The sequence below is a fragment of the Glycine soja genome, chromosome 11 (assembly GCF_004193775.1).
Source record: "Glycine soja cultivar W05 chromosome 11, ASM419377v2, whole genome shotgun sequence".
Lineage (NCBI taxonomy): Eukaryota > Viridiplantae > Streptophyta > Magnoliopsida > Fabales > Fabaceae > Glycine > Glycine soja.
In genome coordinates, this window is record NC_041012.1 from 2054545 (window position 1) to 2080535 (window position 25991).

At 33.5% G+C, this 25991-nt stretch overlaps 4 protein-coding genes across 5 annotated transcripts; 2 read left to right on the plus strand and 2 right to left on the minus strand.

The window, feature by feature from the left end:
- Positions 1–60: 60 nt before the first annotated feature.
- LOC114377637 (probable LRR receptor-like serine/threonine-protein kinase At1g12460) lies at positions 61–4028 on the minus strand. Its single transcript, XM_028336245.1, has 2 exons — positions 1933–4028; positions 61–1846 (listed from the first exon to the last, which is right to left on the minus strand). The coding sequence occupies exons 1-2, from the start codon at positions 3093–3095 to the stop codon at positions 355–357; spliced, it is 2655 nt and encodes an 884-aa protein (XP_028192046.1). The 5' UTR covers positions 3096–4028; the 3' UTR covers positions 61–354.
- Positions 4029–6989: 2961 nt separating this feature from the next.
- On the minus strand, positions 6990–10756 carry LOC114373820 (TVP38/TMEM64 family membrane protein YdjX-like). Its single transcript, XM_028331362.1, has 4 exons — positions 10237–10756; positions 9599–9835; positions 9279–9496; positions 6990–7547 (listed from the first exon to the last, which is right to left on the minus strand). The coding sequence occupies exons 1-4, from the start codon at positions 10483–10485 to the stop codon at positions 7364–7366; spliced, it is 888 nt and encodes a 295-aa protein (XP_028187163.1). The 5' UTR covers positions 10486–10756; the 3' UTR covers positions 6990–7363.
- A 4069-nt stretch (positions 10757–14825) lies between these two features.
- Positions 14826–19818, plus strand: LOC114374381 (probable sodium/metabolite cotransporter BASS5, chloroplastic). Its single transcript, XM_028332024.1, has 8 exons — positions 14826–15120; positions 15206–15291; positions 16121–16248; positions 16541–16734; positions 16808–17060; positions 17143–17396; positions 17476–17558; positions 19379–19818. Exons 1-8 carry the CDS (start codon positions 14952–14954, stop codon positions 19460–19462), a joined length of 1251 nt encoding a protein of 416 aa, XP_028187825.1. The 5' UTR covers positions 14826–14951; the 3' UTR covers positions 19463–19818.
- Positions 19819–23007: 3189 nt separating this feature from the next.
- LOC114374379 (ycf49-like protein) lies at positions 23008–25274 on the plus strand. Of its 2 annotated transcripts, XR_003658554.1 has the most exons (4): positions 23008–23424; positions 23501–23569; positions 24726–24900; positions 25039–25274. XR_003658554.1 is itself a non-coding variant. In XM_028332022.1 (3 exons), the coding sequence occupies exons 1-3, from the start codon at positions 23077–23079 to the stop codon at positions 24819–24821; spliced, it is 513 nt and encodes a 170-aa protein (XP_028187823.1). In that variant the 5' UTR covers positions 23008–23076; the 3' UTR covers positions 24822–25274. The 2 variants fall into 2 exon arrangements, 1 of the variants encoding a protein (XP_028187823.1); XM_028332022.1 differs by having other exon boundaries at positions 24726–25274.
- Positions 25275–25991: the final 717 nt, after the last annotated feature.

Genomic DNA, 25991 nt, shown 5'->3' on the forward strand with positions numbered 1-25991 from the left:
GAAAAAAAGTTGGAAATGAATCATAGGAATCTTTTGTATTTCCCTTGTAAACACGCGTAGTAATGGAATAAACAAATGCCTTTATTTGCAAATGTTACAAATTTTATGGAAAAAAAATAATGGCAATGTAAAAATGAATACAAAAGAATTTTTATCCTTCATCTTTTTTACATTTTGAATGCCTAAGTAACATCCTTCCCCCATGCCCTCTTGTATACACAGTCGATCACGATCCAAATCTCCTTCCATGTATGCTTGAATGTCAAAATCTCATACGTCCATTCCATTAAGAATTTAACAAAATAAGCAATCACTTCAATTCTGAACTGTACTGCATGGAAAAGCTCTTACTGTCTAATGGGACTCCAATCCATTTCTAATGGACTCAAGGACCTGGACAACCTCAGCCATGCTTGGTCTCCTTAAAGGATCCTCCGAAGTACAAATTAGCCCCAATCTCATAACCTGAATCAATTCGTTCTCAGCAAAGCCAAGTAAATTTCTGTCAAAGCAATCTGAAGCTGAGCCAGTCTCCAACAAACCTGTTACATATTCACACAGAACCACCACCTCATTTGTGGTTGGACTTTCCACAGGCCTCCTTCCTGTAACCAGCTCCAAAAGAATGACTCCAAAACTGTAAACATCGCACTTCTCACTCTGCCTCAGGCCTTGAGCTAACTCTGGTGCAACATATCCCACAGCATTGTGGAATTTGGTCAGACCATAATTATCCAAAATGGGAAGTAACTTTCCTAAACCATAATCAGACAACTTGGCTTCATAATTGTCATCTAGGAGAATGTTAGAGGATTTAATGTTGAGATGAAGAATTGGAGGTCTACAGTCATGGTGGAGATAAGCAAGGGCTCTCGCGGTTCCCACTGCTATTTGGAACCTTCTAGACCAATATAATTCCCTATTGCCTCTACTAGTACTGGTTCCAGGAAAGCCAAACCCATGTAGATTATCATACAGATTTCCATTTGGGACAAACTCTGATAGAATCAACTGCATTGAAGATGACCAATAGTAACCTTGAAAAGCAACTAAATGAGGGTGTTGAAGGTTGCCTAGTCGACCAATTTCGTGCTCAAATTCCTCTTGGTTTCTGATCCTTCCCAGAGTCTCAAGCTTCTTCACTGCAATTGAGATGCCGCCTTCAAAATCAGTTCGGTAGACTGTACCAATTGATCCACCACCTATCAAAGACTCTTTGTCAAGCAATGCTTTGGTACCTGCCTCCCAATCTTCATATTTTGATGGTAAGCTTTTGCTGAAGAGAACCAGCTTTCCAATTATAACATTTGATTCTGTTGATCCAAGAGGTGTGCTCTCAACAATCATAATCTGATCATCATCTTTTCTTCTTCTACCACGTGCCCTCATATTCATGATGGTCACCAAACAAACCCCAGTGAGAATTACAGCTGCAGCAACAATTGCAACAATTACTGAGGTGCTTAGAACTTTAGCTTTCCCAGGAGCTGAAGACGATCTAGCTCCGTTGCAAGGGGTGTCCAAAGGAGGACCACAGAGAAAAGGATTATTGGAAAATGAAGATGCACCAAAATGCTGTATGGTTGCAACATCAGGAATGCGACCAGAGAGATTATTGAATGAGAGATCAAAATGTGTCAAGTTATTTAAATTTCCAAGGGAAGGAAGGATTGGGCCAGAAAGTGAATTATGTGACAGATCTAGATACTGGATCCTTGATAGGTTTCCTAGGCTTGGGGGAATGCTTCCATTAAGCTGGTTATGGTGTAGGTTAAGAGATTCCAGGTTTGTCAAGTTGTAAAGGGTCTGAGGAATCTCACCTTCTAATTTATTACCAGAAACATCCCTGCAGCAACATAAAAGAATGAACTCAGATTTTATTCAGAGGGTTTAAGATAATGCAGAGAAATTTAAGAAAGTTACAGAACTCACAGCCCAAGAAGAAACTTGCAATTGCTTATATCATCAGGAATTTGGCCAACGAGGTTTAGATTGTGCAAATCCAGCAATTCAAGCAGCTCAACGTTGCCAAAGCCCCTGGGAATCATTCCACCAATGGAATTATTACCCAATTTGATAACTATTAGTCCCCGCAATTCCTGAATATCCACTGGGATAATCCCCTCCAACCTATTCATCTCCAATGCCAAGAGCTTCAAGCTCTTGCATTTAGTTATGCTGGAGGGAATCTCCCCATCTAAAGAATTCCCCGAAGCATCAAAGATTTCCAATCTCCCACTACAGGCACTGATCTCAGGAATGTGTCCTCCAAACCCATTATACGATAGATTGAGATAGGTAAGATTTTGCATTTGAAGGACGCGGAATGGAGCAAAATCAGTGAACCTATTACTACCAAAATCCAAATGTACCAAACTTTGGCATGTGGAAATGAGCTCCTGCACGCTCCCTGACAAGGCATTGCTTCTCAGCGACACATATGACAGCCTTGGAATGTCACAAAGCCGCGAAGGGACAGCCCCACTAAGGTTGTTTAAGGAAAAATCAAACCCTTCAAGGTTGGAGCAATTCACCAAGGAGGCAGGAATTGAACCAGCAAGGTTGTTATGAGAAAGAGAAACGAACTTGGTTTTGTAGCAGTACCTAAACAAAGCCGAAGGTATCTCCCCAGTGAAGTCATTCTTGGACAAATCTAGAAACCGAATGCTAGGCAAATCACCAATGAAGTCAGGGATCGAACCAGATAAAGCATTGGAACTCAAATTGATCTTCCACAACGAGTGAAGATCACCATAGGCTTCTGGAATACTACCTGAGAAACGGTTCCCGAACAACGTCAATATCCTCAACCTCTTCAGCCCCGAAAGTGATGAGGACAACACCCCTCCCAAGCTAGTGTTCCAAAGCACAATTCTCTCCACAAACCCTTCGGAATTACAAGAAACACCCTTGTAATCATGACACAGGTTTCCACTTGAAACCCACGAACTCAAACTGGCGCGTGGATCTTCCGTGATGTTACCCTTGAATTCGAGCAAAATTTCCTTCTCAGTCGCTGCAGAAGCTGCCACAAGCAAACAGAAAACGGTGCACAACAGAGCATGAGAGAGATGAATTTCACGGTGTCTTCTCATGCTCGAAACAATGTGATCACCCCTTTGACATCATCGCTGTCAAAACCGAACTGGATGTGATTCTGAGGTGTTGTTTCCTCAGCTACAACGTTTCAGGTCTCGTAAACGTTGGTCCGATTAGAAACAAAACATCACGATCATCACCGACTGGGAGCATTCTCATTAAGAAGATTGGAATCGAAGGAGAGAGAAACAAAACCCAAACAAATAAAATAAACAAAAGTACTACTAGTAGCCGTTTAATCTCTCTCTTCTATTTCCATCTGGGTTCTCTATGTAGGAATCAAGAACAAAGATTCATTAGTGCCCATCTTGTGTTTTGTGTATTTTAATGGTTTGGGTTTAGTGGGGTGGCATAAAAATGGGAGATTTTGGAGAGGAAGAGAGAGAAGGAATGGAGGGCAGGGTGGAATGGGGGAAGAGAAGAGAACAGAGAGTAAATGTGATGAAATGAAGAAGGTGGAAATGGTGGCTGTACCTTTGCTGGAAAGGAGCAGGTGACACAGTGCGAGGGAATTAAATAAACTTGTTTTAATAGGCTGTGATATATAAATTCAGAGATTGCCACCAACTGAAGGCTGAACCACGTGCATGAGAGAGTGAGTAGTAGAGACTTTCTCTCTCTATAGACTTTCTGAACCAATGATACCCTTTAACTATGAGAACCCAATCTGTGTCTGTGACTACTATAGATTCATGAGTAGTAATGAGTTATTACTACTACTAATAATCTCAGTACTCTATGTCTTGTGTTGTTGTGTAGGGCCTGTTTCTCTTACCCGGCATTTATTCTTCCCTACCAACCAAGCCACCACCACCCCCGTCGCCATCACCAGCACCATCCCAATTAATATGCAAGAAAGAGGAGATAGGTAATATAGGGAAAAGAAAATTGAAGAAAGAAGAGCAAAAGAAAAGAGTTAAGGACTGTGTTTGTTTGTCTGTTGTACCGCTTCCTGGCTTTTATTCTATCTATCCGTTTCGTTCGCGACACTTTTCGTTGGAATTCGTCGTAATTAGCAGCTCATTACTTTATCATCTACAGTGCCAACAAAAGAGATAAATAGTCACGTCAAAGTATTTATAAATTGCATTTGATATCTTGTGTAATTAACCAGCCTTAATTGTTTTATTTTCTTAAGGATTAGGAAAGATATTTTTTAGAAAAAGCTTTTAGTGGACCAAATGTCACAGTTATAAAAATAGAGTATTATTACAAATATTATGACATTTTTTGTTTTACTTTATGCCTTAAAAATTGTAGAAAACATTATTTTTTTAAGTAACTAAAAATTATTAAAAAAATTACGAGAATATTCTAACAGTTAACGCAGCCACTGCGATGCGACCACAATGACACCGTGAAAGGCAAAGTAGAAAAATACGTAGGTGATCCGATTCTTGCCACGCAGCGTTCACTTCTTAGGTTAGGTGATTTTGGTCGTCGGATTTAAATAGAAAAAGATTGGTCCTTCCCATTACTTCTTTTAAACGTTTGATTTTTATTTTACTCTTTTGGTTTTTCAATTGTCTGAAAAGTCCTTCTCTTAAACGTTATTCCCTTTTGTTCAAATTTGTCTTTTAGCATTTGACTAGTAAAGAGGGACCAGAATCTCTTCACTTCTGTTACGGAAATTTCTTTCTTTTCCTTTTACGTAAAGGGGGATTTTTCTTACTTAATCAACGGTTAAAAAGCTCAACTTTAGCAGATGACACATTGAGACATGGAATGTAAGCATAAATCAACGTCTCCAAAAGGTAGGTTTCCCTCGTGCCATGGTTTGAAAATGCATTTAATTCAATGCCTTCAATATCTAATAGGGAATAATAAAAGGCATGGCTGGCATAATTGTGGTCCCCGGGGTCCTATCTTTGGATCCTTCTATCTCTTTTGTTTAGCAAAATTATACTTATACAAACTCTGATGATATCATGTTCAATTCAACATTCTATAAATTAAGTATTTAAACTGTAGAAGAGGGAAGCTAATCTAATAGGTTGGTTCTTTTTCGTCCTTGGCTGAGCTACCAGGTATATATGCCCTCCCTCCCACGAAATAGTAGGCACCAATATTGACCCATGTCCCCCAAAAGAAAACAAACATGAGGGCCAACTGACATCAACAGTTCAATTTCATTTATGGGATCCACGTCATATACCCATTTTCATTTGTAATCGAATGTACCTATGTGTTTATGTCACTGTGAAACAGTAGATGAGAGTCTTCAACACATTGAGACAATTGTTAAAGACACATGTAACATATTCAATTCAATACGCGTCATTCTAAGTTCTAACGCTTGTATGAACGGTAAATACAACCAAGGAGAATGGAGAACCAACACAAAATGCTCTACTGAGCTGTGCCGCACTGAATCTGAGATGGATGACAAAACATAGCTCACTCCACAATACTACAAATTAAGTGTATACATATGTTATTTCAGACATCCATGTACCAAACTCAATTATATACATAACCCACTATATATATGTGCGTGTATATATGTATACACACACACAAAAAATAATATAAATACGGTACATTATAAACATGTACCCAATGGTTAATATGCTCCACGGGTCCAAATAACTCTGAGACTCTCTCCACCAAGAGAATCAGCCTTATCCATTGTGACATTAAATTGAACCCTCTTACTATACTTCAGAATGATCGTTGCAAATCAAACCCATTGCATTCTACAACAATACAGGGTGCATAACAAGTGAGATCTTATCATCAAGCCCATACTGCATACATATTCATTCAAACATTGATACAAGTGAGATGTTTTCATCAATCATTGTCCTATGTTTACTATAAAAAAAGGAGCATTTTAAAAAGGAAATTCCACAGACCGCGATAAAAACAAAATAAAAATTGTGTAACTGAGAGATATTAATGAGAACTGTAGCATGAATGTGGAGATAGACAATCTTGACTCTTAGAAAACCCATCTCTAATTCTGTAATTCGTGATTAATTCCTAATATTCCCTACTACATTTTACATGACATTTATGTAGTTAAGCACGTCATGCAGATTACCATTTCCCCGTCGAGCTTTCACTACTCTTTTCTTGTCCTATTTTTGACGCACAATTTCTGAAGTTTTCTTTTAGTAGAATATACTCACAATTTACAACTAAACAAAAAAAAAGGTATGAATGTGATAGCTATATCTATAGGACAAACCAATGAAGATGTCAGATCATTAGTGGACAAGCATGTAGCTGGAAAAAGACAGGAAACATTAATATAACTTGTCAAACTCAAGGAAATCAACAAATTCCATGTGAATCGTACGCAGAAAGTAAATAATAAATTCAATTAAAATTTAGTAACTGAATCCAGTTCATTAAACCTAAAATTGTTGTATACAGAAGAATTTAAAATAGTCTAGCTCTAGCATTAAGGAGTACGAAAAGAAAATCATGGCTCACAGGAACTCATTCCCTGCTCTCCTGGTCATAGTTTTAATCTGATCAGATAAAAAGGTTTAAGTAGGCCGCATTATTCCACCTTCAAGTCATCTATTAATATATTTATCTCTAAACCTAATGAAAAATAACTACTTTAGTTCTCTTTCCTCTCTCTGTTCAGTGATTTAAATTTTACAGGAAATTCAAAGTGTAAATGAAAATAATGTGAGACAAACATTTTTCATAACCAACAAGCCGAAAATAATTCAGATTCGTTGGGTGCGGCGGGGTTGGGAGTAGGGTGGAGATGAACAAGTCACTGTGTCATGTCCATCATTTCTGTATTATTGGTTCTTGTGCTTTCCGTCATAACAAAAGGTTAAAAGAAAAATGCCAAAACGAAGAGGACTAGAACATTGAATCAATCATATGACAAGTCAACAACGACGATACTGGATTTACACAGACGAATCTTGGCATGTTGAAAACGATTACTCCAAAAGTGGGAATTTCATTTAATTAATACACATATGGCGTGTTTGGAAATTCGTTAAGAATAAAAAAATTACATTTAGGATGTAGGAACTATAACTATTAGCTTCTTAAAATCACATCTGTGATGTAGAAAATCACATCCAAAATGTAGAACCAAACATGCTAGTAGTGAAATGAGACGGAAACACCATCAAAGAAAGCAGTTGTTGTAGGCAACATATAGAAAAAAGAGATAGAAATGCTGATGTTAGCCGCGTTAGCTTGTTCTGTGGTAAGCCTTAACATGTGACGTTCAAGATAGTGATAACTGCCTCATGCTGCCAGCAAATAAACCCAGACTAAACCTACTGGATTATTGCAAGAGCAAACCATCCTCTTTCTGTTGTAACTCCTTGAGCTGCCTCTTTGCATAGGCTGTGAAAAAGATTATTGTAGCTCCACTTATGCAGAAACCAACTACATTGAGGGCAATTTGTGGAGTGGATAGAGTGTGATTTTGATGTGAAGCATTAGCCAATGTTTCTATCAAAATTCCCCTGCAGTGGAAGACAAGGAGACAATGAATTCAAGAGGATATTTTGCACCATTAATTCCTAATTCCTATCTTTATAAACAGTATAAAACAAATCAACATTTGAAATGGCTAACATAAAATACATGTCAAAAAGCAACAATAGAAGTATCAGTTAAGTGCTATCATCACTGCTATTTAGCGGATAAAAAGATTTTAGTGGAGATAGATGAAACCGAGCAAAGAAATGGCAGATCAAGTGAATGTGAGTTTTCGGAAACAACCTTGGGGAGGGCAGGGCTAAGAGGAAAAAGAAAAGGTTCAACATAGAATTCACACGGTAATGACGTTTATGGCTGCCAAGTAAAGATGCATTTTCAAAATAAAGAATTTAGAGAGTATTGTATCTGGCTGTTGAGAATCAAACAATCCATCTATACTTACATAGTTGTATTTATTTTCCAACACCCGTTCAAAAATAGGATGACAAATAACATTCATTAATAACATGGCATGCTGAATTTATTTAAATAATAAAATGGCAGCAAACAATCTAAGAAAAGAAAGAACAATCAGATAGAATTTTATTTTCAATTTTTAGCTTAGAGGGTGGGAAAGGGGGGGATTATGAGAACAAGAGGTTCCATAGGTTATGACAGTCTTACATCGCATTATCATGCATGGAAATAGATAATTTGCTTACATATAGACAAAATCATAGAATGGATGGTAAGGCATGATCCAAGTGAATATCTAAATTAGAATAGAAAGACACCACTGCTCTAAGAAAAACAGTCATTTACTTCATGGGTAAGATATCAATTTAATTTACCTGCCCAACATATTTTCCATGGGCGACTTCATGGAGTAGTAAATAGTGAGGATGGAGTGACATACACAATAAAAGATACACTTGTTTCAAAGATGAAAGTGTAAAATTTATGAAGGGAAATGGATCAACAAGTATTGATCTGTTAAATGAACAAACTTTGAAGACCAACCACAAACAATCTTTGAGTTTGGTCTGAAATACAGATTAAGAAATCTTATGATTAAAGACAACCATGAACTGAAAAAAAACTAGAGGTAAGGAAAATCTTGGCATATATGAAATTAAAATAAAATAAAATAAAAGCTATGCCAACTTTACCATTATATTATTTTTCGGCGTACAAAGACAGCAATGAGGTTTCAACTTAAGACCTTATGCAAACTACCAAAATCTCTTTCCACTACTAGGCTGATCCTAGTAAGTTGTTAAGATTAATTAATCCACCAAATCATTTCTAGATATATTTATTTGACTTGACTAATCATGAGCAGCAGCATATTACAATGTACAACAAAGAAATATTGTAAAGCAAGTTGGAGAGTCTGCAAGAACCTTGATTATATCAGATCTTAAAAAACCTAAATGAAGCAATTATCACTAAATGATACAAGTCATGATGTAAGCAATTGTCTTTTTCTAAATAACCATACTATGGTGAAATATACTCATGCTGGAGGAGGCAAAGCAAGCTGAACCAATTACACAACCTAAATCCAAAGTATGGTATGAGCACCTAAAATTGAGCAAAGACAGGTCACCTTCTATATTTTCTGATGTACACAACAACTTCTGTATCTATATTCTATACACAATTATTAGGTATTCAAGAAGTAAAAAAAAAAATGAAAATGGTCAGGCATAACAAAAGCAAACTCCTAGTATGGAATATAAAGTGTGCATTAGAGAGAGAGAAGAGGTCCCTACGTGTAAATTGAAACAAATATTTCTGGCACCATTCCTACCATGGAACCGAGCAGGTAAGGCCAATACTCAACATTTGTTGCGACGGCACAATAGTTGTAGATTATGTATGGGAATGGAGAAACCCTGATTAAAGCAACTGCCTGAAATTGATGAAACCAATTTCCCCCACCAGCAGATCTTAGAACAGAAGCTCTCTTTGGATACTTTTCTAACCACCCCTGCAAAGAATCATGAAATGTCAGGTCCTAATTAATTAGCAAATGTGAGGCAAACACATGAAAGACAGATAACAACTTATACTAAAGTCACAAGGCATGTACTTCAATTTTACTATAGAAGATTGAACCGATCAAGAAAGGAAGTGATACTCCCACTGCTGCTGCAGAAATGATTAGCAAGAATCCAAAGCCATAACCAAATGTCAACCCAGCCACCCACATAGAAGGCGAGGATGGCAGAATTAGGGTAGGGAATAGCGCTATAGAAGCAAACACCAGAACAGCTAACACTGGAGAACTGAACGTGTTCGTCTCCCAATTTATTATAGGAATAATCACCTGAAAATAAAAATAAAAATAAAAAAGTAATGCCATCCATAAGATAGGTGTTTCAGCATTCAAAATTGTTTTTTTATCCGCAAATGTTAATTGTTAGCAGGGGAATCGGCGACCTTTCCCCCCTTTCAAGTATAAAACTCAAGTGCAATTTTTAAGTATTCTGGTAGCTGTTCTCCAATCATAATTGAAGTTTCGCCTCAGTAACCTATATTGATCTTTAATGCAAATATAGATTATCGAAGTGAAATTCTAATTCTGATTGGAGATCATTACCAAACGCACCTAATAAACTAGATGTCCAATTTACAAATGAAGTCACATTGCATGAAAAGAAAAAAAAAATTAAGATCATATGCAAATTAAAATGCATGAGACATTTGAAAGGAAGAATAAGAGGAAACCTTTTCTGTGAAGAGTGGGACAAGCCATTTGAAAGCAACGAGAGCCAAGAGGCCCAGACATAAGAAACAGAGAACCAACTTAACCCAATACCAGAGACGCGACGATCCTCTCCGGTTAGTGTTCGGGGCCTCCGGTTGTGGGTCCCACCTCAAATTGACGTATAATTCTCCTCCGCCGTCGTGATTGCGATTGACGTCCCTCGTTCGATCACCGTCGCCGTTAATGGCATCCTCTTCGAAATACGTCATCGCAATTTGAAAGGCTGAAAAGGATTGGACGGCGTCGGTGGTTGGTACGGTGGCTTCGCCGCCACCGGCAATGAAAGTGAACACAGTATCGGCGATTTGTGGGCCCCAAAAGGACGGTTAAGATTCGGCGCAACGAAACCGAAACCGCAACCGCTAACACCCGCCAAGGAATGAAGGTAGATGCGGAAAGTAATAAATTCCTTTGCTTACTTCCAACTGATTGAACGCTGTCGTTTCGGCTGTGTGGACCGTGGACCTCACCTCTCTCTGCTTCTTTTCTTTTGTTGTTTTCCACAATAATAATACAATTAATTTGTATCTCAGCAATTGGCTTCTTTTTATGATTACTATTTTTATGTTTGCTTCTTATTTAACTAATGTAGTGTAATAATTCATGCCACTATCCCTTATATATTTATTTTTATATAATTTATTTATATTAAATGATATCTTTAAATATAATTCATACATGATATAAGCATGACTCTTTTTTTATCATTTAGATACTAATAATTTTATCATTTTTTTATTTACCATATAATAAAAAAATTTATTTATATGATTTATATACTAATATGTTTATTAAAAAAAATTGATGTATAATGTAAATGTGTATTTTATAATTTATATATTCATGTGCATACATATATCCTGCAATATAGGTTATTCAATAATTTAATATTAGCACAATTTTATATGGAGTTTTTTTATCTAGATTGATACAAATAATTTCTGTTAGAAACTCCCTTTGATAAATACTACTTTTGTGTTTTTTTATAATGAAAAATAGTTTTCCAAAATATTAAAACAAACAAGTTACCTCATATTTTTTTTTTTTGGGTGGTAAACGGAAACTAAAAACAGAAAAACAAAGCTAAAAAGCTGATCTTTCCTCAACACCTCCAGGCTCCAGTTACCTTTATATTTGAATTAACGAATTTGAGAAGAAAGAAATAACATAAAGTAAATAATTTGGATTAGAGTTTTGTTATTTATTTAAAGAGAAAATAGACCAAAGGCTTTTTTTTATTTTAGTTGCCTTGTGACATAAAATAAAATAATAAGTAAAAAAAAATAGATTGAGAAGAAACAATATAGCCAAAAAAATATTTTTAATTTAAGAATTTTTGTATAATTTATTTATTTATTTCTACTTTTTCATTTATTCAATTAAAAAGAAAGATTTTTTTACTTCTTTTTTTATGTATCTAAATAGTAAGTAATATTTATTCTATTTTACTTTTATTTTTATTCATGGACGGATCTATTTTGTGAAGTAAGGAGACAATTGCTCCATTAATTATTTTTTTCTTGATACGACATAAATGTGTAGTTATAAATTATCTCTATAATTTAAAAGTTAGTTCAGCGAATAAGTTATAATATGAGTTAGTCCCCACTATTTATATATGTGAGCCTTTTGCTATCACAGCTAAAATATTCTACATTCGTCACTGTTTATTTACTATATTTTTTCTTCTTTCTTTTTCCCAATTTTTTTTTATTTCATTCATCTTCCAATAGAACATCATTAATATTATTACCAAGATATTCTCAAACAATAGTCAAAAATTAGGTTTTTTTTTCAAAATGTAAAGATTATCAAAATAAATTTTCTTTTTCTAATAAAGTATTTTTTTATACACCCCAGTGATCAAACCTCTAAAAAAACCTATCTATCTACTACTTGTTGTATTGTTGATTAGAACATTATTTTCTTATCTTTGGTTTGGGCAACATTATAACAAAATAGGCTGTTACAAGTCAACCTCTTAAGGTTAAAAAGACTTACTTATTTTTCATGGAGCACATGTATCAACCGGTGTTGAGTTATTATAATTTATTTAGTTTTATCTCTATAATTGTTATATCAGGCTCAGACATGATTAAACTTACATGTTTTAAGAAATTTTTTAAATTAAAAAATAGCAGAAAAAATGTGGAAAATATATTACAACAAATAAATGAAGTTTTTCAAAAAATCATATAAATATAAAACCATTTTTGTCAAGAAATATAAATTCTTCTATCACAGAATTTAAGATCAAGGAAGAAGTACAGATATATAGTTTGATTACAAATGAAAATGGTTTTATGTTCACCAATCACCATGCAAATAATGAATAAGTTTGATTACGAATAAAATACTTATTATTCATTCCGTGCGTCAATATAACAAATTCGTACAAATATTAGTTTAACATCATCAGGGATTTTGGTTGGGAAAAACTAATTTTAATTTATTTTACTAGTTAAAAATTTTATTTACTTATTCGGTAAATAAGTTTTTTTTATAATTTTTATTATTTTTTAAACGTTATTTGAAATAACATTTTTTATATTAACTTTTAGTTTTTAATTTTATTTTTTTATTTTTAATATATTTATCAATTTTTTTGTTTACTCTTTTGTTATTATATTTTATATTTTTTATGTTACTATAATATTTAATTTATTATTTTAATATTATATTTTGTCTATTATTTTTGAATAATTTTATATTACATGATTTACTTTAACTATTACATTAATTAACATAATAAAAGTATAATATCTACTTAAATATATTTTCTTATATTATTTTAAATTTGATTAAAATTATTTTAAGAAATAATATAAGATTAATAATAAAATACATAACATAAAAAAATGCAACATAAAATAAGTATAATATAAATATGTCTATTTTTATCATTTTAAATTTTATAATTATTTGAACATTTAATTTTATTAAACACTTTTAATTTAATAAGTTAATTTTTGAATTTTTAATTTTCATTTAACTTTTTAGTGAATTTTAAAAAATTCCTTTTATTCTATCTTCTTCATCCTGTACTCAATGCTATGAATAATAATATTCAACCCCCACCCACCCACTTTTTATTTACTTACTTGTTTTGGTAAAGGGTTAAAATAATAAAAACCGGAACCAAAATACATGATTAATGGGGGTTAGGTCGAACGAAAATGGTTAGTTTTTTATGTCATAACTCAAGGTTTAAAATTTTGTTAATAGAGGTATTTATATTTAATTTTAACTTTATTTTGGACAAAATCTCTTTAAAAAAATACATGTGAAAAATTGGAAAAACTAAAATTGACAAGTCCATTGGTTCTCTATTTGTCTTTTAAAACATTTATGCACGTACAAAACACATGGAAGAAACAAGTTCAACAATTTAGTTGCTTAATTGTAAGTATACAAAATTTTATATTGGTAACTAATGAAATTATTTTAGTACAACATTCAAGTAATTACTATAAATGTCGATAGCAAACATGAATTGACACAACTGGTTTGTGATCATAAAACAAAAATGATTTCTCAAATTCCTAATAGACATGGGTTTGATTAATAATTTTTATTCATATGAAACAGTAAATAAATATATAATTTTTTATGTTATCCTTTCATCATTATTAAAGACAAAATATTAAAATAAAATCATAAATAAAAAAGAAAAAAATATATAAAAATTTGAATGAATTATAATTTAAATTTAAATTATATTTTATTCCTATTAAATTACTTAATGGACAACCTTCCTTACAGAAATCTCCTGCTATTCAAGGATGTGTTGCGCAGTTGCCATGACTAATGAAAACAACATATAATTTAGTTGTGTAATAATTTATGGATAAGCCTTTGGTGGTAATCTCATCATGCCATAAAGCCCATTTTAATATTGAGTAAATCATACTCATACTTCTTGAGTTTTTCTTTCTTTCTAATTGTATATAATACCACTTTTTTTTTTCATTTTTACATTAATCTTCTTTAATAGTGTTTGAAAATATTATACCGATATTCCCTTTTATATTACGCTAACCCGTATAAGAGAGATTATTTTCCCTTTTATATTACGCTAACCCGTATAAGACAGATTATTGTAAACATTAAATAAATAAAATTATTGTATATAATTCAGAAAGATCTAAAAAAATATTAATTTAATATGCTCTTTAGTATTTTACCTCTTTTGTCACTAAAAAAATCGACAAACATATCACGTAAGAATAGATGTATTCATGTATACATAATTTATTCATAAAATATACTCATTGTGTATTACATTGTATATTTCTTTAAATGATTTTTAAAATAAAAAAATAATTACTTATTTTTATATGATAATTATTATGAGAAAAAGAGAGAATAAATGAAAAGAATAAAATGATGGGTTTTATTCATATTTATTAAGTAACATATTTAATGTTGTTTAATAAATTAACTAACTTTTAAATTAGTCAAAAGAAATGAGCAGAAAGTCAACCCAATTTCATTGGGCATTGCCGGAAAATAATAAAAAAGAAGAAGGTCGGGTAAGTATGAGTGACATGGCGTTTTGAAGAAGAAGAAAGAAAGAAAATTGGGTGATTTGAAGAATCAGAATCAGTTGTCAGGAGGTATAAAAGGAGTCCCCATCCCAATAGTAGCTGTGTGTTGTGCTCACCAATACAGTACTATGATTTCAAGTGGACTGAAACCGAAGCACTTCCACAACGTTCATTCGCTCTTCAATCTTTCCAAATCCCAACAACCCCCAAATCCAATTATAGTCCCATGCTGCCGAACCAACACCCACAATAACATCTCTTCTCCATTCTCCATTCGTTTCAATTCGCCTTTCCCATGTACTCTACTCTCTCTTGCTCCCTCTTTAACTCTTTTCAAATACAACATAGTAGTTTGTATTTTATTTGTGTTTTGTTTGCATAGACCGGAGCCCCAAGATTCCCCTAAAATGTGCACCGCTGCACTCTTCAGATTCCCTGCCACCCGATCCTTCCTCTGCCTCGACCCAGGTATTTTTTATTCTTTGATACCACAATTCAAAAAAAATAAAAAAAAAAATAAAGTGTTTGGTACCGGCAACTAACCCAGGAATAGTTGTTTTTCAATTAGAATTAGAGTTTCCTTACCTCCGTAAAATTCCAATTCTAATTAGAGAAAGCACCGACAATACTGCGTTTGTACAATAAGACAATGACAATTAATTCAAATTGTCACAGATCTCGTTTTGGGTCTGTCCTAATAAAATAGTAGACACTTGTAGTTTGCACTTTGCACTCACTATATATAGTCCAGCAACATCGTCAATTTCGACTTTGCACATTTTAATCTTAATCAATCCAGCATGGCCTGATTATAACCTAGGGCTGCCAATGGAGCGGCTAAGATCTCTATTTGTCTACTGCACTACAGTACTAGATGCATGAAATCTTTTAGCTCAGAGAGAGGCCGGAGGATAATTCAGATATCAAAAGAGTGACAATGGATTAGTTGAAATTGTTCATGGTTGCCATCCTTAACTGTTTACATGATATTATATGTAGTTCCTCTTTGTTTCATATGTTAAAGTAGTTGCTCACCTGGTCTAGACTTTTACAGTTTACTTAATCAGATTTTTTTTAAATGCTAGCAATTGAGTGAAATTCATGTGCAAGTGCAACCTACTAAATCATTTAGGTTCCACTTCCTATTTGATGACACTCATAAAATTTCCCCAACAAAAAAAAAGTGTGTTAAAATTCATGTAATCAAGTTTGACTTCTGAAATTTCTGCCACGCACATAATCAAAACAAAATAACGTAGGGCATCTTCATTTTTGGTTATTTTGTTTCTTTCCTCAGATGGAGCAAAATTCAATGTCAATTCTGGAGATTCTTAAGCAATCAAATTCATATCTGCCTCATGCACTCATTGCAAGTATACTGCTAGCTCTAATCTACCCACGTTCTTTAACGTGGTTTACCAGCAGGTCTGTGGATGTTCTGATGAATTGATAGATAACAAGATTGTTTTGCAATTATTTGCAATTTTGTGAACACAACTAGTGAGATGATTGGCAGTTAATGAAGGAACAATAATTAGCTCTGGCATAGAATTTCATGCTGTATATCTTTCAAGTTTGAACTGCAAATGCAAAATGGAACGTAACGCTGCAAACTAGTGATATCTGAAATCCAGAATGGAAAACAGACAAATAACTTCTTTTTATAAATATCACAGCCATAGTTTTTTATTATTATTATTAAATGATTTACTTGCAGATTCTATGCACCTGCACTAGGTTTTTTGATGTTTGCTGTTGGGGTTAATTCAAATGAAAATGACTTCCTTGAGGCATTCAAGAGGCCAGCAGAAATTGTCACTGGTTATTTTGGCCAGTTTGCTGTGAAGCCTCTTCTTGGATATCTGTTTTGCATGATTGCAGTAACTGTTTTAGGCCTACCAACAACAGTAGGTGAGGATGGTTCGTCTTAATGTTAAAAAGTGCTGCTCAGATGAACTTTCTTTTTGGCAGTAAAATGAATCAGGCGCAGGAATTGTATTGGTGGCTTGTGTTAGTGGTGCTCAGCTTTCAAGTTATGCTACTTTCCTGACGGATCCACAAATGGCACCTTTAAGCATAGTTATGACATCACTGTCCACTGCTTCTGCAGTTTTTGTCACGCCACTCTTATTACTGTTGCTCATTGGGAAGAAATTGCCTATAGATGTAAAAGGAATGGTGTATAACATTACACAGATTGTGGTTGTGCCTATTGCAGCTGGCCTGCTTCTAAATCGGTAATACTATGGTCTCAATAAATGTTAATATTAGTGTTTTGTTTTTAATGGTTTCATCTTCTTACCCATTCATTTTTTACAGATTCTTTCCTCGTATTTGTAATGTTATTCGACCATTTTTGCCTCCGCTATCTGTACTGGTGGCATCTATCTGTGCCGGAGCGCCACTTGCCTTAAATGTTGAGACTATGAAATCCCCCTTGGGAGTCGCTATCTTGTTGCTTGTTGTTGCTTTTCATTTGTCATCTTTTATAGCTGGTTATATCCTCAGTGGGTTTGTCTTCCGCGATTCTCTTGATGTGAAGGCACTGCAACGAACAATTTCCTTTGAGACAGGTACAAAGTTTCTCCATTTTCATACATCAAATGCCTGTAATAGCATGTTGCTTCAATAACCTCATTTATCTGATGCCAGGCATGCAAAGTAGCCTGCTTGCCCTGGCTCTTGCTAATAAGTTCTTCGAAGATCCAAAAGTGGCTATTCCTCCAGCAATTTCTGTAAGTTCCCCCTCCACTTAGACTTCAATTTCAGTCATATGTCTGGCAATATAAATCCTGTCTCTTTTCTGTCACATGTATGTGTGACGCTGTGTACATATGTTCTGCTTGATATATGATTTTAAATCTATAAAAAATGGGATAGAATGGTATATTATTTAAATTCCTTCACTGCATACTTATATCAACACAGCTGATTGGTTCGATGTTTTGGAAAATGCAAACTTTTGTTTTTGGTCAACAAAATAGAAGGCACTGAAGTATCTAATTATCTATATTGATAAGACAATTATGTCACTTATGTGAACAGTGGAATGTGTTAAAGCAAACAATATATTGATAGGACAGTTATGTGAAGTGTAAACAGCATGTAATTTTTTATGCATTTAGTAACTATTGGACAGTTTTGTGCTTAGTAACTATTTTATAGTTATATATGCGAGTTTTTTTTTTCTTTTTCTTCTATGTATGGTATATCAGTTTCTGCATTTAGTGTGGGGATTGTATTTTGAGGAAGATTTTTAAAATTGGACCGGTCAGTCATTCGATAAAGGCACTGATTCAAAAGGATTGAATTGATTTTAATAAAATAATATTTTTAAAAAATTAATATAATAGACTAAGTAATATTAAACAAAAAATAACTTAATATATATAAATTTATAATATTAATAATTAAATTTCACTCAAGTGTTACTCAATGATAATTGTAGGAAGTATGAAAAATAGTTAAAGGATAAAAAATGATCATTCGTCCCATACTGTATTTCTAAGTATTTTATAAATTAATTATGAATATAAAATATAATATATACTACAACTTCTTGTAACTTATATCAATTTTATTATGAAATATTATAAATTATTATCAATAAGCAAATAAAGTGCAAAACATTTTAAACTATTTATATTTAAATTATTAAAATACTAATATTATATGTTGTTGGCAATTACTATTTACAACTACGTGTGGATCAGTGCTTTAGTCTTTAATTTAATCTTAAATTAAATATGATTATACGTACTGCTTTAATTTTGGTGGCGGTTACCGATGGTCTTATCAAACAGTGCACTACAACTCTTTTATTGAAACCATCACTTTTTTTCTGAGAAACAATAAAATATAACCCTTTTCATCTTCTCTCTTCTTTTTTGCTCATTCTTATTCTTTTTCACTGTTCTTCTCTTTCGGTAGAGCATTTCTTCCTTTTTGTAGAGCTCTGCAAATGGTGTTCTTCTGGTTATTCTTTCCTTTCTGGTTCGCCGGATAAGGTGAGAGAGACTGATCATGAGAAGCTGCCTTGTGAGAAGAGTCGTGACAAAGAAGAACGTTTTGAGCCTTTTTTTTTTTTTAAAAAAAAACTGTTTTCACGAAACCACTCAAACCGCCGGTTTTCCCGGTTCTTCACCGGTTCCAACGATTCTTCAGCGGTTCATTCACAGAACGGTTCTAAGGAACATCCGGACAGGACAGGCAACCGGTTGAACCGGCCGATCCGGTCCGGTTTTGAAAACCTTGATTTTGAGTGTGATCCAGAGAGGAGGACTTGCACTGGGGGGTTAGGCCTGTTTTTGTGTATTTAAAGATTTTACTCTGTGAGGGACCTTGTCCTGTGTTCTTTTACTCTCTGAAATCTGTTGTTACCTCTTTTCTGGTTTAATTCAAAAGATATATAAACAAAACTACCTAGTTTGTGTGTGTAAGTGTTGAGTATAACATATATTATTGCATGACTAGACTACCTAGAGAAGTAGGAGGGCGTAGTGCTGTTTAAGAATTATTATGCTATCGCAATATAAGTTGCCAAATTTGCTTGCAGACTTCAATTATGTCTTTGATGGGATTTGTTCTGGTGCTGATTTGGACCAGAAGAGGGAAGAGCGAGATAAAAAACAGCTCCTGAAAGGTATGGATATCGGGATATATGTTACTGCTAATTGGTCCATCTTTTGTTCTAGTGAGCATCGGTTCTGCTTACTAGGAGGGAACAATGGCAGTCATAGTGATAATGTATTAATATCATATTATCTATTCATGACTAGTAGCCTGTTTCTTTTAGATTTTAGGAACCTCAAATAAGAAGTTTGTTGTGATCAATGAAATTCAGTTCATCAGTAACTTCTGTGGTTTAATTTTTACTTTGTTGAAAGAACAAACCAAGGTGGTATGGTATGTAACGTACGCCAGTTCCTCAAGTTTTAGTTGCCGTTGGATTTAATAAATGTTTAATTGAAGGCTGCTGAGGTTCGTTACCTGCAAGTACTTAGTGGGTTCGGTGATAGGCACCTTTCAGAAAGTATGTAGATGATCTAATTTAAAAAGTGTCTTTTCTTTATCAAAACACAAATAAATCATTCACATTTTACTTTAGAAAAACCAGAAAATTCCGATTACAATTAGGAACTTTATTTGATATTTTATTTTAATGTTTTCTCTTGAGGAAGTTTGGCAAAAGAAAAGTTTTATAATATCCCAAAATCATAATTTATTTGAATGATTAAAATCTATTTGATTCGTCATAAATATTGTTGAGATATAAGTTTAATGTGCATCAAAGAGTAACATCATATTTTTATTAGGATTTTTAATTATTTATTATATTAAATAATTTAATAAAAGTAATATAATATTTTTATTATAGTAAAACTTTTTTTTAACTTAGAAAAGTTAGGTTATAACATTTTTTTGGGAAACATAAATAAAAATATATGAAAATGTTTTTTCTTATAAATTTTATTTTTTTTTAAATAATCAAACATGAGAAACAAACATATCTAACTGTAAAAAAAAATTATTGTATCAAGCATCTTCTAAAAATTAAATTTAAACGCTAAATCCCAATCTATATATTTTAGGTGCATTTAATTAAATTTATTTGTTAAAAAATATTTTTTTAATAAAATAAGTAATTTTATTTTTTTGATGTATTTGCTTAAACTGTTTTTGTTTTAAAAAGAAATTCTTGCTTTAAAAAAATCCTATTAGTTTCTTCAAAAATCACTTTTTAAAAAAAATACTTTTATGGGTTTTGAACCCTACACTCCCTTTAAGCATCATGTACCTTCTCTTTTTTTCTGAAAAGTAAAAACTACATTTAATGAGATACACCTCCCTTCCCCAAATAATCATTTTGAAAATGTAAATTATGGTTACAAAATAGTCATTCTGAAAGCATAAATTATGCTTACGGAACAACCATTTTGGAACACATTGATTTTTGAAAACTATAAATTATACTTCTGGATTAGAGATTCCATTAAATGCTTTTAACATTCTGGAATAAGGAATACATAATCAATAAACATGTTTTCAGAATAGACACACTAAAAGCATATTTTATGTATTCCAAAATGCATATTTTGGAAGCCAATTTGTGTTCTATAATTGTCATTTGGTAAGTACAAATTTGGACTTCCAAAATACCTATTATAGATACAATTCGCATTATTTCTCTTTCGGAATAGGTGGTCCATAAATCAAAAAGTTTCACAAAAATGGGAGAAGATGACGTAATTGCACGTGGACTACCTCACCGGAGTTGTCCAGCTGCATGTGGACAACACTTTTGTTGCCTCTCTCGTGGAAGAGAATCGTTGCGTATGGCGGAGAAATGAAAAGGAAGCTTGTGGAGTTGAATGCAAAGGAGGAAGAAAAACCTCATGGAGTTCAATGCTAAGCTAGTGGCGGCATCTCGTGGGCGTGAAGAGGAAGCTCGTTGGTGGTGGAGTTGAATGATGAGGAGAAAGATGAAGGTATAATTTGAAAAGGATGGTTTGAGATTATTTTATAAAAGGGAGATGTAGGATGCAAAAAGGGAGGTGTAGGATATAAATGTCTACTTTTAAAAGCACTTTTGCTTTATTTTATACAAAGAGTCCTTTACGGCAATTGAATTCTACACCTCCCAAAATGTATCTTGCACCTCCTATTTTTTGAAAACCCTCAACCTACCCCTTCTATCTTCTTCTTCTTTCTCCTGCAGCCGCATCCCGTTCCCGTTCTTCTTTTCTTCCCACAACACAATCTAGACTCCCTTTCCAATTCTTTTTTTCTTCTCTAACTCTTCTTATTGCAGCCATCAAGGGTATAAAGCAAGTCCAACTCAACGTCGCAAAAGTCCATCTCCACTCTGTAGGTGCATTTTAACACATTCACATTCACATTGTGGACCTATTTTCTGAACAGACGTTCCGTGATAGTATAAATACTCTTACAGAATGACTCTTTTGGAAGTATAATTGTTATAGAACAACTTTTTTGTAAGCAAAAAAGTGTTATCTAGATCGAACATTCTGAAAAGTACAAATTGGACTTTTGGAAAAACTATTATAAATTGCTATTTTTGCTTTGGGAATGGGTTATTCCATAAGACAAAATAGTACTTTATGGAATGACCTTTTCAGAAGTTGCAAAATACACTTTCAAAAAGACTACTCCAGATTGTAATTCTTGCTTATGGAATGGACTTTTTGTAAGCTCAATACTGATTTTTAAAACCCCTTTTCAAAATATGTAAAATACACTTTTGAAAAAGGTTGTTTCAAATTTTAAAAAAATCTTCTGGAATCATCTTTTCTTAAGCAAAAATACTTTTAGAACAACCATTTTTGGAATTTTTTTTGCTTACTGAAAGGCCATTCTAGAAGCGTTTTTTGTTTATGGAAAGGTCATTCTAAAAGGTTTTTTTGCTTATGAAATTTTCATTTTGGAAACTATTTTATAGTTAATTAAATTTGATTAGAGAAATCAATTACCTTCCTAGGAGGAGGAACGAGAGGGAGATGCTGTCGTGGGTGGTGGCCGTTGAGGGGGGTGGCCATTGAGGGAGGGAGATGCTGTCACAGGAGGTGTTAGGGTTGGAAGATGGAAGGTGAAAATTTTATTAGAGGTATAATGATCTTTAGACTAAATAATGGAAGGTGCAGGATCCAAGAAGGAAGGTGTAGGATTCAAGTCCTGCCCTTTACATACATGGACACACGCTCACAAGCCCATTACCTGTTTTTGTTGTATAGACTTCCGCAATTGTTTTTTGTTTTCTCTTTGTGGGTACTCATGCATTTTGATGTTTGGACTTGAGTAACTTCGGGCTTCCTCTTATTTCTTAGCCTACGAGCCTTGTTTTACATTATTTAATTTTATTAAAGTTTTTACACTTATTTATTTTATTTGACATAATAAAATTAAAAAATATATAATTTTAAAATAAAAAATGATTTGAAATAAATTTTAAAAATAATATTTTCTGCTCACCGGGTAAAAAAATCGTTGTTTCCTGATCTATTATATTAAATTAGTCTTTTAAATTATGAACGTCCATTAATTTAGTTTTTGAAATTTTTAAGGATAAAATTTTAATTTTTAAAATGATCAAATAATGATTATTGGAGGAGTTCTTAAAATTACAATGACCACTGTTTAGAATTAGAAGTTTAAAATAGGCGTGGAAATGAAAGAAGGAGAAAAGGGTGTTATGTTATCCGAAGCAGGGTGGATTGAAAAGCACGAACAGGAGCGATGGCCGCGGCAACGTTGTACTTGGCAAAACCGCCTTCGTCTTTTACTCCCAAAATTCCGTTTCCAAGAGTGAGGGACAGTGGAATTGGAACTGTAAAGTGTCAAGTTAAAACCAAAGTGAAAGCGGGTATCCTGGGACTGGGTCTGGGTCTGTTCCACTTCCTTAACTTCGTCGAACCCGGTTCATGTCTCCAACTGCAATTCCACGAACCCCCCAATGCCCTCTCTTTGCCCACATGGGCCATTCACGTGTCCAGTGTCGCTGAATGGATTATAGCTATGGCTTTGGTGTGGCAATACGGAGAAAAATCTGGATACCCAGCTTGGAAGGGCCTTTCTTGGGGAATGGTCAGTCACTCACTTCGCTTTCTTCACTCCATTTTTCATTCCTCCATCTCTTATTTTCTTGATTGTTCTGTTCTAGGTACCTCTACTTGGTGGAGCTTTTTGTGCGTGCACATGGCATTTCTTTTATAACTCTGAGTCCCTCGAGGTAAGACGGCTTTCCATCCTTCATATTATTGTTACTTTGAACAATCTTAATTAACATGTTTGGATGGTTTAAAATAGTATGAAATATCCAAATAATGAAATGATAATTTTGCTCCATTCCACTCACCATTATATATCTTAACTTATCCTTGGAACCCCCGAGAGTTGTATGCTTATTTTAAAATGTAATTAAGAATATTTCAAAACTCAACATTGGCGTTGCACCGTTCCTTGTGGAAACTTTCTTATTACAGATAATTTGAGAATTACATACTTTAGACTGCAGAGTACTTTTGCTATTCAATATTTAGATTATAAATCACGTATAATTAATTTCCTTGAAAGCAATTTGTTGTCTAGGAATAAACAAACTAACAAAACATTAAATATGTTCTTTGTTTGTGTTGGGGTGGGGGTTGGGGGGTAAAGGTTGCCAACCCTTTTTCTAGCCCAGCAAAGCTCTGCCTGTTTCTGTTTCATAAACTGAAATCTAATTTCATTTCATTTATTACAACAGCATGGTATTAGTTTTTTGTTTTTAAAATTAGAACCTGAATAAAAACCTGCTTTAAATTGAAACATGAAAAAAATTACTATTTAAAGAAAAGTTTCAGGAAAGTAGGAAGTGAGTGTTAATGGTGGACTTCTATGGTTAACATGCAATGTCAATTTTCTCTACTTTTAGTTTGTTAAAACTTAAAACAGAATACTAGCTTGTTGAAAAAAGTAAGACTTAGAGACGAATTAGGAGAATCCTTTCCTGTCATAGTGTAGATTGTAGAATTAGATATTACTAATTTACTAGTTACTTCAATCTGAACACTTACCCAAAATTTGCTATTTTCCCGTAAACTGAACATGTGTACTAAGTTACCACTAATCCACTACCATTACCATCTTTTTTTTACACAACACTACCATTGCCATCTATACTTGTCAGAATACAGCAAAGTATAATATTTGGATTACCAAGTTGCACTGTGAGATCCATTCTTATACATTACATGCTGTCATCTATGTTAGTGTGACACTGTTGAGAATATTGTCATGTTGGATTACAATAGTAGACATACGGTCTTTCCGTCTTGTAATAAAACTGATTGACTGCGAATTATGCTGAAGATTTGAAATGATTGGGGTTCCTTAATGGGTTGTAGGTATTGGTGGCTCTTCAAGCGGCACTGACTGTTATAGGTAATGCCACAATGTGCATAGCTGCATATCGGATTTACAAATCATCCCAAGGCTCCTAGAACTTTTGAATTGCATGAAAATGAGAATCTGGAAGCATGTATATAGGCCTCAATGAAAATCAAAGGCTTTTGCTGATTGGTAAATTATCCTTCATGGGCTGCATGAATGTGAAAAGTGTCTGCTGACATACCAAAATATTTTAGTGACGAAGATGGAATCCATGTGTCCTGAATTCAGTCTCTAATGTTTCCCATTGTCTTCTATTTTCTGTGACAGGATAAACATGCTAGCAGGTGCTCATTCTTTCTGAATTTTATGCACAGTAGGTTCATTGATTTTATGTAAGGTAGCTTTAAGTGTATGGTCTGTACTAAAGAGCACATATTTATTGTGTAAATTTTTAACAATAGGAAGAGGTAAGTATATCTGGTTGTACATAGTGGGATGATTTCAAACATTTTATGTTGTCTACATTCCGGTTAAAAGCAATAGTTTAATTTCTGTTTGAATAAGCCACAACACCGATGTGGTGAATGCGAAATTTGGATGGGGACAAAGGGCCAATGCGGCAATGCTAATACAGGAATATTAGTACTCGTGAAATTGTGTTGGGGCTAGGGACACCAATGTATTATAGTATATGTCTTCAGCTCTTCATGTCTGTGTTTTAAGAAAACAGCAGTGCTAAACGGTACGAATTAATCTGGTACGAGAGTTTGACAAATGGCATGTTAATATTTGATTTGTTGAAAAATAAGTTTTAAAAATACAAAAATCTAGATTTTACATAAATCACGGTACTTGTGTTGTTTTTACTGTTTATGTAATTGAGTAATAATTTTGAGTTTAATGATCATGCATTAATAATATAAAATAATAAATCATTGTTAATATGACTATCTTATATTGTTAATGCATATTATATTTTTTTCAACAATTTTAGCATTCTTTTTCATATCATCTAGGTATCTAAATACTTATATTTGGACTTATTACTTACACTTAAGTTAAATGAAAATTTCATTTTACAATTTTTGTTGGGCTTTGGACTACTTGCAAGTAGATTTTTTTTAATAAACTTGCAAGTATCTTCTGTCTAGGAAACAAACTTGTTTGCATTGTGGACTTTCGCATGCCTCATGCCATCATGGTGCGGTTAACCTTCTCAATAGGATTTTTAATGCATGTATATAAGTTTCGCATATGATATTTTGTTCAAGGAAATGAGA

Bases quoted from the DNA above. Each gene is read 5' to 3' on its own strand.
- LOC114377637 (XM_028336245.1), bottom strand. From the start codon at position 3,095: ATGAGAAGACACCGTGAAATTCATCTCTCTCATGCTCTGTTGTGCACC. The intron at 1,847-1,932 runs GTGAGTTCTGTA...ATGTTGCTGCAG, and splicing joins TGCAAGTTTCTTCTTGGGCT to GGATGTTTCTGGTAATAAAT.
- LOC114373820 (XM_028331362.1), bottom strand. From the start codon at position 10,485: ATGACGTATTTCGAAGAGGATGCCATTAACGGCGACGGTGATCGAACG. The intron at 9,497-9,598 runs GTACATGCCTTG...GATTCTTTGCAG, and splicing joins TCTTCTATAGTAAAATTGAA to GGGTGGTTAGAAAAGTATCC. The intron at 7,548-9,278 runs GTAGGGACCTCT...CTTCCACTGCAG, and splicing joins ATATTTGTTTCAATTTACAC to GGGAATTTTGATAGAAACAT.
- LOC114374381 (XM_028332024.1), top strand. From the start codon at position 14,952: ATGATTTCAAGTGGACTGAAACCGAAGCACTTCCACAACGTTCATTCG. The intron at 15,292-16,120 runs GTATTTTTTATT...TTCTTTCCTCAG, and splicing joins CTTCCTCTGCCTCGACCCAG to ATGGAGCAAAATTCAATGTC. The intron at 16,735-16,807 runs GTGAGGATGGTT...AAAATGAATCAG, and splicing joins AGGCCTACCAACAACAGTAG to GCGCAGGAATTGTATTGGTG.
- LOC114374379 (XM_028332022.1), top strand. From the start codon at position 23,077: ATGGCCGCGGCAACGTTGTACTTGGCAAAACCGCCTTCGTCTTTTACT. The intron at 23,425-23,500 runs GTCAGTCACTCA...GTTCTGTTCTAG, and splicing joins AGGGCCTTTCTTGGGGAATG to GTACCTCTACTTGGTGGAGC. The intron at 23,570-24,725 runs GTAAGACGGCTT...AATGGGTTGTAG, and splicing joins ATAACTCTGAGTCCCTCGAG to GTATTGGTGGCTCTTCAAGC.